The sequence below is a fragment of the Mangifera indica genome, chromosome 2 (assembly GCF_011075055.1).
Source record: "Mangifera indica cultivar Alphonso chromosome 2, CATAS_Mindica_2.1, whole genome shotgun sequence".
Taxonomy (NCBI): domain Eukaryota; kingdom Viridiplantae; phylum Streptophyta; class Magnoliopsida; order Sapindales; family Anacardiaceae; genus Mangifera; species Mangifera indica.
Window position 1 is genome coordinate 396,558 of NC_058138.1, and position 11,294 is coordinate 407,851.

Consider the following 11,294-nt stretch of genomic DNA (forward strand, 5'->3'; position numbering starts at 1 on the left):
AGTCCATACTAAGTTTTGCTATTTTATGAGATAATATTCCTAGAGTCCCAATAATTTTTTAATTAATATCATATTTATCCTTATAATTTCTTAAAACATATACCCTGAAATCTATCTAATCAACTGAATTTTTTAAGGCAACTTATAGAAATGTCAACTCATCTAACATCACTCACTCACCAGAGGATTTTGCTGCATGTTGATGGACATTTCATTTTACTATCTCACTCACTCTTTTTATTCTGCAAATCTTTCACACAGCACTGAAAATTCTGTGATCACAAAGAACAACTTGATTTGTTTTAGTTCAATGAAGACAATGAAGAAGTCTACAACAAAAAGTATATTTTTACTAGGCAAATAAATACATACCATTTTGTAATGATTGTATGACTGTATTAAGCTCATTCTTCAGGCAATATTTCCAGTTCACCTCTTTTAGCCTTGTCATGCTGAAGCCTTGTCGAGAGAAAGTCTTCGTCTTGAAGCATTCATGCACATTTAATCTCTTCAAGATTGGCAATTGAAGGGAGCACAAGTTTACACAATCAGAAAACTGAAGGAAACACTAGTTTTGTAACACTTTCACAATCAGAAAAACGTCACAATGAATTGAAGATAGATAAAAGCAGAAACCGGAGATGAGAAAATGGCCCTTACTTAAACAGAAGGAACATGAGCTGCAATGCCACGCAATCTAGGCAGAGGCTTCATTCTGAAAGTTCCACCGGAGGCTCAGAACTATCTGTAATCATAAAGAACAATGCATTTCTTTCAAACCAAAATTTCAGCCCAAAAAATTTGTTCAGAGAATGGCCAGAATGCTGAAATTGATGCAATCTTGACACTTGAGGAAGGAGAATTGTCATTTAAGTAGCTCTATATTAGATTTTTACATGCTTGGATTTGAAACATGGTGATCTGCTTTTCAACTCTACAAAAGAAATATTTGTTCATTACAGATGAATATAAAAGAAATATTCCTAGATTTCTGCACAACTAAGCAGCAGCGAAAAAAATGGAGAACAACTGAAAAACAGAAGGCTTCAAAAAGGAACCAGACAAGAAGAGAAAGACAGGTCCAAATGATCCAATCATCAAATGAATAGTCTCACCATCTCTGAAGTTTCAATCATGTAACCTTAACATGCAAGTTGAGCATTACTTCTACTTATATCTCGTGTTATAAATTTGTTTAGTTAAGTATTATTTTAATTTTAATTTAATATTAAAAAAATATTAAACCTTTGTAAAATTCAATACATGAATGTGAAAAGACACATGAGATCAAATGGATAATCAATTTACAACGTGATTGAATCAGTTTTCATATTCAAGGTTTCTTCTTGAGTTGTTAGCTGAAGTAGTGCTTATCTGTCTGAATGTTGCATGTCTGAGTTGAGGAGCAGAAGAAGAATTTTAATAGCATAAAAATATCCCATTGAGTTAGAGTTGAGCGGCCGCTCAACCAGATCACGACAGATTCGTGTATGAAACTGAAGTGCCGTATTTTAATTAACCCTGACGGCTGACGGCAACGTGGGTCCCACCTTACCACCACGTAAATAAAGTTTCAACTGAGCGACAACTGGATATAGCTGGCATTGTGTTAATGAGAAGGCGAGAGAAGAGAGGGGGCACGTGTAAGTCGGTGAGTTGCAGTTGTAGAGTTGACGGTGAAAGGAAGGAAGGAAAGAAAGAAAAAATTTTGTGAAAAAAGTACTAGTTGTACTCTCTTCAGAAGTACGGTACTTTATTTCATTGATTGATTGATTACTAATTTAAAGAGTTTGATTTGACGTCCAAAAATAGGTTTTAACTACTGCCAACCTGGAATTTATTTCACTAAATGTCTTCAATTGCAAAGCACTGAATTGTGTACTCCATCCAAAGTTTATAGAGTCAAGGCTTAAGTTAAGCATAGCAAAGAAGTTAAATGTTTTACCGAACTAATTTTAACTTTCCGTTTGTTTGAGAACACTGATGTTAAAAGCAAATGTTTACTTCAATATTGTCATGGAGAACTCTAATAAACTAAGCGAGGGACCAGTATTACTAACCACGAACTTCGTAGGGGTGATTGCTCTTATGAGTTTTCACTTCAGCCCCAACACTGAAGCACTCTACACAGAGGTCAAAATTAGGACAAATTGCACATCTCATGCGGATCCTCCCGGTGATGTTTTTGCGGCAATAATCGCAGTAGGAAGAAATCCTTCTCCGTTCACCAGCTCGTTGACCTGGTTTCAAATGAGAATTTAGAAGGAAAAGAAAAGGCAAAACTCGCAAGTGTTTGCAAGCAAATAAAACCCCTAAAAATTTATCAACAATTATGAAACTTTAATTATCTTCAAAAACAGGCAAAAGGATTCTTCCACTTTTGGGTAACAATTAATTGGCACAATTCAAAATCATTAATTTCTGAGATTTTTTGCACCTCTGTGAAGGATTTGAATTTAAATAAAGGCCAAAGGACTTATTCCCACGCAAAGTATCATCTAAAACCACACACTTACCATATGATTTTGCACTTTCCTCCCATAACTTCGAACAATCTGTAGTCATATACAACAATACATAAATTTAATTGTAAAACAAAAACCGCAGAGAATTAATGCAACTTTCAAAATCTAATTTATATTTCAATTAAACAAGAAGATGATGAATTTCCTCAACAATTAAACACCTCAATATTTGAAATACACATTTACTCAATTTATTTTAACTTATACATAAACTGTAATATTGTAGCATTAATTCTACAAATGTCTACCAAAAATAAATTAATTCAATGAAGGAAAACAAAAAATGTCTACCAAAAAATATATTATTAAATAAATGAATACATACCATTTTGTAATTGTTGTGTGACCCAATTAAGGTCACTTGAATAATCTTTCTCGTTCACCAACCGTAACTTTGGCATGTTTAAGCCTCCCTTAAAGAAAATCTTCATCTTGGAGCATTGACTCACTGATAATGACTCTAATGATGGAAATTTTAAGTTGTATTTCCCTAAACCAAAGCTTGTGAGACTTTCTAAATCAAACAATAACAACTCCTTCAATTTCTCAAAAACAATTTCATCTTTCTCTATATCTCCATCATTTGCTAATACTTTTATCATCATTTTACATCTTAGTATTGACAACCTTTCTAGACTCACCAGACTTTTGGCTGTTGAGGATGTCATTAAGTTCTACATTCCAATACAATCAGCTACCTCCAAAGACCATAGATTTTCAAAAGATGATAAAGGTGGCAATAGAGTCATCAAATTGTTACAATATCTTACTTCTAAAGAATGAAGATTCTGAAGAATTGTTTTGAACTGAAAGTCTTGTTTACAAATGCACTTTAAATTAAAAAGCCCTTGCAATTTTAGCTTTTTCAATTTTGCAAATGCACCAACATGTTCCTCATCTTCTCCATATGAGAATATCTTTTCATATGAACTCATTTTCAAAATGAGATCTTCAAGATTGATAAACTTTACAAGGATATGAATTGGAATGTGTGTATGTTCATCCTTAATCAATTCAAGAGTTTTTACTTTGTCCAAGTTCTCTTTGAACTCTTCTTGCCAAATTGACATGATATCTCTTCCGCTTAATGATAATTTAATCAAATCGGAGTTAACCTAAAGAAAAAACATGACAATCAAATTAACAATAATATCATCTTTGAAAACATATAATAATTATATATATTTTTAAAAAGGAACAGGGAGATAAAAAATGATGTATTGATATTAAAAATATAAAATAGCGCTTTTAGAAATTTCTTAGAAAAATATACCATAGTTTATTGTTTGAGTGTTGCGGTCACTAGTTCAACAAAAATGTTAAGCATATACACAAGCTAATTCCTTTTTATGTGGTATCAAGTTCAACAGTTTTTAAAACACAATTTATTATAATTAAAGCTAAAAATATGATATTCTTAAAAAATTATAGAAATATATTTAAACTAATTAATTGAACACATACCCTTTTTTTGTGTGATTATTGTATACTTGTATTCAAGTCATTTTCCCCGATCTCTACTAGCTCATTCTCATAATTGACATTGTGTAACCTTGGAGTGCTTAAGAATCCTAGACAGAAAGTCTTCATATTGAGGCATCCTTCTATAACTAACACTTTCAAAGATGGAAAATTGAAAGAGTAATTCTCGGAACAAAAGCATGTAAGACTGTCTAATTTTTTAAGTGACAACTTCTCCAAATTGTGAAAACCAATGTCAGTTGTTGTTGCATCAGCCTCATGTTAGCAAATTACACATGTATATGCTCATTTCTCTCAAATGCATCAAGCTTTTAGCCATTGAAGGTGTTATTAACCTCCTTATCAATATGTGACAATAACTTAACTGCAGAACTTTAAGATGTAGAAAATAAGTCGAGAATGTCGGTAGACTTATCAGTCTATAACAACTATCTATATCTAGAACTTCAAGATATGGAAGATCGAATGGGCTTTTAATTTCTTTAGATAGGCTGCGACATACTTTGAGCACTTTCAAATTGTAAAATTTTTGAAGGAGTTTCACTGAAAGATTTCCAACGGAGGTTTCAAGAGTTTTAGATTGACTCTCCCAAGTAATAGATATCACATCATCCTCAAAATGAAATGCCTCCAAATCAGAATTGATCTACAAGTCCATCAAAACAAAATCCAATTAGTTTATGATAATCTTAAAACAAAACTTTAATTTTATCCAAATACAAATTAGGGAAGCAATTAGAAAAGTTTGGAAACTAATTACTGAATAAACAAAAAAATTGAAAACATTTGAGCACATGATTAAATTAATAAAATATGGTAATCGAATTAATTAATGGCATATTCGATATTACCTTTTATTTTAAATCATTAACTATTTATGAAAACTAGTAATTAAACATACTTTATAAATGTAATATAATTAAACATACTTTATTTTAAATTAGGTAACTTTAAATAAATAAGAAAAAATTCAAAATTGTAATATAAATGAAATAGTGAAAATCATGCTAACATTAAGGCATTCTTAATTCAAATTACCCAAAAAGAAATATATTTTAGTAGTTTATATATGACATTAGGAACTACTGAGTTAAGGAATTATTCATAATCGAAATTAAATTAAAACAAAAGCATGGGGGGTTTTACTTATCAGTTTGGGCTTAATAAGCCTACATGCTGAGCTTACTTATAGTACAAGCCAACCCTAAGAGATTATATCAGCCCACAAAAGTAAGATGGATCACTTGTTTTTAAAAAATCCCTTTCAATTATTTTAATTTATTGTTACAATAAATTATTAACATTCAATTTAATTCCTAATTCAAATTTGACATATATATTTGTAAGTTTTTATTTTTACTATTTTCAATAAAGAAATAAACATAAAATTGATACCTTATGCTCCAAGCAAATGGATTTCGATTCAGAAACTTGAACTTCACCTTCCTTGTTATTATCTTGGAAGCCTTGATATGTTGAAGTAAAGTTTGAACAATATAATATATTTAACGTTTTCAACATTGGCAATTCCAAGGCATCTACTCCAAGATAGAAAACATTAAGTTTTGGTAAATATGTAAGCTCCAATTTCGTTAACCGTGGAAAGATAGAATCAACCACTTCTTTTCCTTCTTCTTCTTCAACAATCTTCTCTAAAATCTCACAATCCACTATCTTAAGGCATTGGAGTTGCTGGAGGCTTTTGGCTATAAAAAGTGGAAATGCATATTTTATTTTATCACATCCCTCCAAAATCAATTGTGTCAAATTTTGATAAGAAAAAGTCGAAAGTTGACTCTCTCAAATCTTCTCAAAACTAATATTGACCAACTCCAAGACCATCAAATTGGTAAAAATAACCTACAGTCAATGTTAGTTAATGTTTCAATATCTACCAAGTCATACGAGAAAATTTAAAAAATAAAATAATGATTAGATCTTACAGATTTATAGATGAAGTGCCATTAATATTAACAATGTGTTTTGTTTCATTTCCTCTAATAATATCAACTAATGGAATGAAGCAGGAATTGATGAAATCAATTTGATAGATGTTATATATCATAGAGACAAAAGAGACATACTTAATTGAAAGTTTAAATCACTTAAAAAGAAAAGAAGAAATAAGACAACACCACAACCATACTTTAACAAACGTGAATTAGAATAAAAGAAAATAAAAATATAAAGCACGTAGGCTTTGCTTATTATGTTGAGCTTAATAGGCCAACATGTTGAGCTTACCTGGTCTGAAAAAAGCCCTCTCTTAATGATTTTAATTTATCTTTATAATAAATTATTAACATTTATTCACATATATTTGTGTTATCTCAACTTACAAGCAATACAAAATATAAATTTTATGATTACTTTCCATTTTTTTTCTAATTTAAAAATCAAATAGCATTGGCTTATTTAAACCCTATACTTTAATATGTTTAATTTACAAGATTCCCATAACAAATTGTCCAAATTCAATCCACCATTCTTTTAATTTTAATTATTTTTCTAAATTTAGGTTTACTCTATATATATATATATATATATATTCTTTTTTATACTCTATTAATAAAAAAAATAAACATGAGATTGATACCTTTTGCCCAAAGAAGATGGATTTTGACTCTGAATCTTGAATTTCACCGTCCTCATTATTATCTTGGAAACTTTGACATCTTAAAGTGAAGTTTGGACACCTTACTATCTTCAGTGTTTTCAATATTGGCAATTCTAAAGCATCTATTCCTTTGTAGAAAATGGTAAGTTTTGGTAAATCTGTAAGCTCCAATTTAGTTATTCGTGGAGAGATAAAATTAACAACTTCTGCTCCTTCTTTTTCAACAATCTTCTCTAAAACCTTACAATCTTTTATCATAAGATATTGGAGTTGCTCGAGGCTTTTAGCTATGGAAAATGGAAATACATGTTTTATTTTATCACATTTCACCAACATCATCTGTGTCAAATTTTGATAAGAAAAAATTGAAAGTTGACTCTCCCAAATCCTTCCAAAACTAATATTGACCAATTTCAAGACCATCAAATTGGTGAAAATAACCTGCAGTCAAATTTGGTAACTTTAAATAAATAAGAAAAAATTCAAAATTGTAATATAAATATAATAACGGAAATCATACTAACATTAAGACATTCTTAATTCAAATTATCCAAATAGGAATATAAGTTAGTAGTTTAAATATGATATTAGTAACTATTGAGTAAGGAATTATTCATAATCAAAATTAGATTAAAACAAAGGCATGGGGACTTTACTTATCAATTTGGGCTTAATAGGCCTACATGCTGAGTTTACTTATCAAATATGTGTGTTGGACCAAAATTCATAACCCTACGAACATCCAATTTGAGAGATAAAACTAGTACAAGCCAATCCTTAGAGACAATATTAGCCCACAAAAGATGGACCAATTGGCCTAAAAAAGATATCCCTCTATTAATTATCTGACTATATCTTTACAATAAATTCTTAACATTCAATTTAATTTTGAATTCAAAACTCAAATAATGTTGGAATCTATATATGTGTGTGTGTATGCACGCACATGCCTAAATAAGTTCTTATTTTTACTTTTTTTAAATAAAGAAATAAACATGAAATTGATACCTTCTCATTAAATAATGGCAGCATTTGCTTATCATCAAGATCCTCCTCGTCATTTGAAGATTTGACTATGCGTAAGACTTCAACATTATTGATTCCATATAATTCTTCTTGAGAGATGGGAGAATTACATGCAAATTCCAAAATCCTTAGGTATTTACTTCTTGGATCTTCGTAATACTCATATCCTATTGTTATTTTGTACCTTCTAAGCTCTTTGGAAATGAAATCTTTAGGCAACACATTGTTATCTTCAATATCCAATTCTAAACTAGTGAGGTTGGACAAGAGCTTCAATTCCTTGAGTACTTCATGCTTCCATTTAATGGGACATCCCTTTATATAAAATTCTTCCAATTTGGATAATTGTGATATCACATTTGGAGTAATAACTTTCAGTTGCCGACAATCACTTAAATCTAACAACCTTAGTTGAGTCAACTGACCTAATTCTAGAGGAAACACTTCAATATCTAACTCTTGCAAGCTAAGAACTTTTAGTGTCTTTAGCTTTCCGATAATAGCAAAATCTTTAATTTCGCTATTATCTAAACACAATGTTTGAAGATTTGCCAGAACAACAATTGATGATGGTAATGACAATTGTTGTAGTTCAACTAAATTCAGTACTTTGAGCTTCGACAACATTGTGAAGGAGTCCTTCAGGATTTCAAAAGAAGAGTTAGACATATTGGACACAGAAAAATATTCAAGATCTAGACAATCCAAATTACTTGGCAAAAGCTAACTAATGATAGTATTGTTGCCAAGTAAGGAGATGTTTGTGTATTTCTTGAGTTTGTCTCTATCCTTCCAATCACGTTCAACATCATTTCTCATTGTAAACACATGGTGATCCATATATGCAATTGTTGTGGCAATAGCACGAACAAGATCATGCATAGCAAATTGTTCGCTTTCGACCCCATTAAGTAACAAACATGCATCTTTAAGGTCATCAACCAATTTATCTAATCTATCTCGTGCGTCTTCCATTGTCAAATTAACTTCGCCAAGAATATCCAGACACACAACATGTTTGAACAAGTCTGAAATGGAAGTATTATTTTTCATTAGACTAGAAATTAAAAACGTTTTCTTAAGTTCATCATCTCTTAAATACTTGTAACTTAAGGCAATCTTCGTGTAATCATTTTCTAGGAATCCTGTAAACTTTGCTGGTGAAGGTGCTCTCAATTCTTGTAATGCATACTTCCAATCAGATAGACGACTCTTGTTTTTTAATGCTTTAGCTATTGTACTAATGACAATAGGTAATCCGCCGCACTCTTTGCATACATCACTTGGTAGAGAATACAATTCACGTGTTTGAATAACATTTCTTGCAAAGAGATATAGAATTAAACAAATTACATTTTCTATTTACATACATACTTTGGATTTAGAAACAAGAAAAGTACAAAATATTGAATTTTAGTCATTTCCCATATAAATCCATCAATTTTTTCTTTTATCTAAATGGATTCACTTTATAATATCAAATATGATTCCTCTTAAATTTTTATTTTTAAAAATCTATAATAGGACGCTACCAACATAATAAGTGGCAAATAATGTCTCTCTCAAAGTGTTTGAAAAAGATATGAATCAATATCTTGAATGCAAAATAGTTTTATTTAACAAACAATATAAAAATAGGTTCTTAAGATTTTTTATTCGTACACAAATTTAGCGGAAAATTTTATGTTTATTCATTTGCAAAATCTATTAAATTGTAAACGTTCTCATATTAAAGCTTCATAATAGTTTAAAGTCTTCACATTATATAAATTTTGATTAAAGTCTTAAATGCAAATCAAAATACTGCATTGAGTAAATTACATTTTTCACCCAAGGTTAGACCTTAAAATACTTTCCACACCTAGTTAGCACAAACAACACTTTTTACACAAAATAAAACTCTATTAATGAAAATATAGAAGTAATAAATTTTAGGAGATTGATTAACACAATAAAATCGAAGATAAAAAATTGATGTCTAGAGTAGGGGTGGATTTGATCTGGCCAAACCTAAGGTTTACTCAAACTTGGAGCAAAGGCATAATATTTGGTTCGAGCTCATTTGATCTGATGAACAATGTCATCGGAGAGCCACTGACATGGTTAACACTTAACATTGTCTAATTCAAAATGGTTAACAATATCATTGACAGAATAAACAATGTCATTGAATAAATAAATAAGTCGATCTTAAGTTGAGTTATTGAGCTAAAACTCTTGTTTAAAATCAACTCGTTTAATTCAATTTGAAACAGCTCGAATTGGATCCACTCTTAATCTTGAGTGTGAATATAATAAAACTAAATTGTAATGTTTTTCTATTAGGAACACAAGTGAAATTAAAATTTGAAGTTGGAATTTGTTCATGTTATAATTAATTTGATATTTTAATATTCACATCAAAACACATCAAATAATTAAAAAATAGAATTAAAATGTGTTGACTAAGAAAACATGCAAATGAAAATTCTATAACACAGTTACCTGCCATTTTGGCGAACAAGGTCCAAGCTTCTTCTTCATTTAAAATGTCCATCCCGAAATTATTTGTGGAACCCATACTCTCCAACACATCTAAGTTTCTTGCTGTAAACAAAAGTTTATTTCTTCCACGATCAGTTTCGCAAGGAATTCCTATAGTCTTATCAAATTCTAGAGGTTCCCAAATATTATCTAGAATTAAAAGAATATTCTTGCCCTCCATTCTTGAATATAGCGCCTTTGCCCTTTCACTTTCGTTTTCGAATTTTAGACCTAAGTTGTCTGCAATTGCTGTTTGAATTTTTTTTATATCAGGAGATTCAGATACCTACAAGACAAAAAAAAAAAAAAAAGCCCAATCAGAAGAAGAAAATAAAGCAAACTTTAAAAGATGAACAATATTGTATTGAATGTTTCTTTACCTCAACAAAAACAATATCCTCGAAGAGTTGGTCCATCTTAGCTTTTCTACCAAGTTCCTGCACAAGAGTGGTCTTCCCAATACCACCCATCCCATATACGCCGGTCATGAAGACATTCTCATCAATTAGAGCATCCCATACATTCTTCATAGTAGAGTTTCTTGATTCAAAAGCCAAATAATCTTCACTAGACCTTAGCCAAATCTCCAATAGTGGATTAGTACGAGAGGAAACTGGACCCAATTCCTTTCCTTGCTGGAGGAGTGGATCAACATTATCCCGCTTTAATTTGAATGCTTTCTTGCTGTGTTTGTAGTGAATGATGAAGTTGCAACACAATCCCTTAGAATAACGCTGGTTGTCAGCTTTTTCTTGAATCAACTGCTCTACTTTAGTAATCGCCTTCTCCACATCATTCTGCCAATCCTTCACATTTTGTTTGATCTTCCCCAAATTTCTTTCAGCGGCATCAACTTGATCATGCACTTCTTCTTTGGTGTTCTTCAGCTTCTTAACTTCCTTTTCGAGATTTTTGAAATTGGTATTATAGTTGAACAAGTACTTAAATTGATGCGAAATGGGAACAACCAACCACTTGCCAACTTCAAGGACAGGGCTCACCACACTTCCGATACTCCCGGCAACATCACACATTTTTTGTTTTTTTAAAGTTTCAAAAACAGAAGAGAAGAAAGTGAAAATGATTAAAACACACCGAAATTAACAATAAACAACAGAAAA

At 30.7% G+C, this 11,294-nt stretch overlaps 1 protein-coding gene across 1 annotated transcript; it reads right to left on the reverse strand.

Moving 5' to 3' along the window:
* Positions 1 to 9,443: 9,443 nt before the first annotated feature.
* On the reverse strand, positions 9,444 to 11,294 carry LOC123208788 (probable disease resistance protein At1g61310). The gene is made up of 2 exons (XM_044626337.1): positions 10,554 to 11,294; positions 9,444 to 10,459 (listed from the first exon to the last, which is right to left on the reverse strand). Exons 1-2 carry the CDS (start codon positions 11,205 to 11,207, stop codon positions 10,025 to 10,027), a joined length of 1,089 nt encoding a protein of 362 aa, XP_044482272.1. The 5' UTR covers positions 11,208 to 11,294; the 3' UTR covers positions 9,444 to 10,024.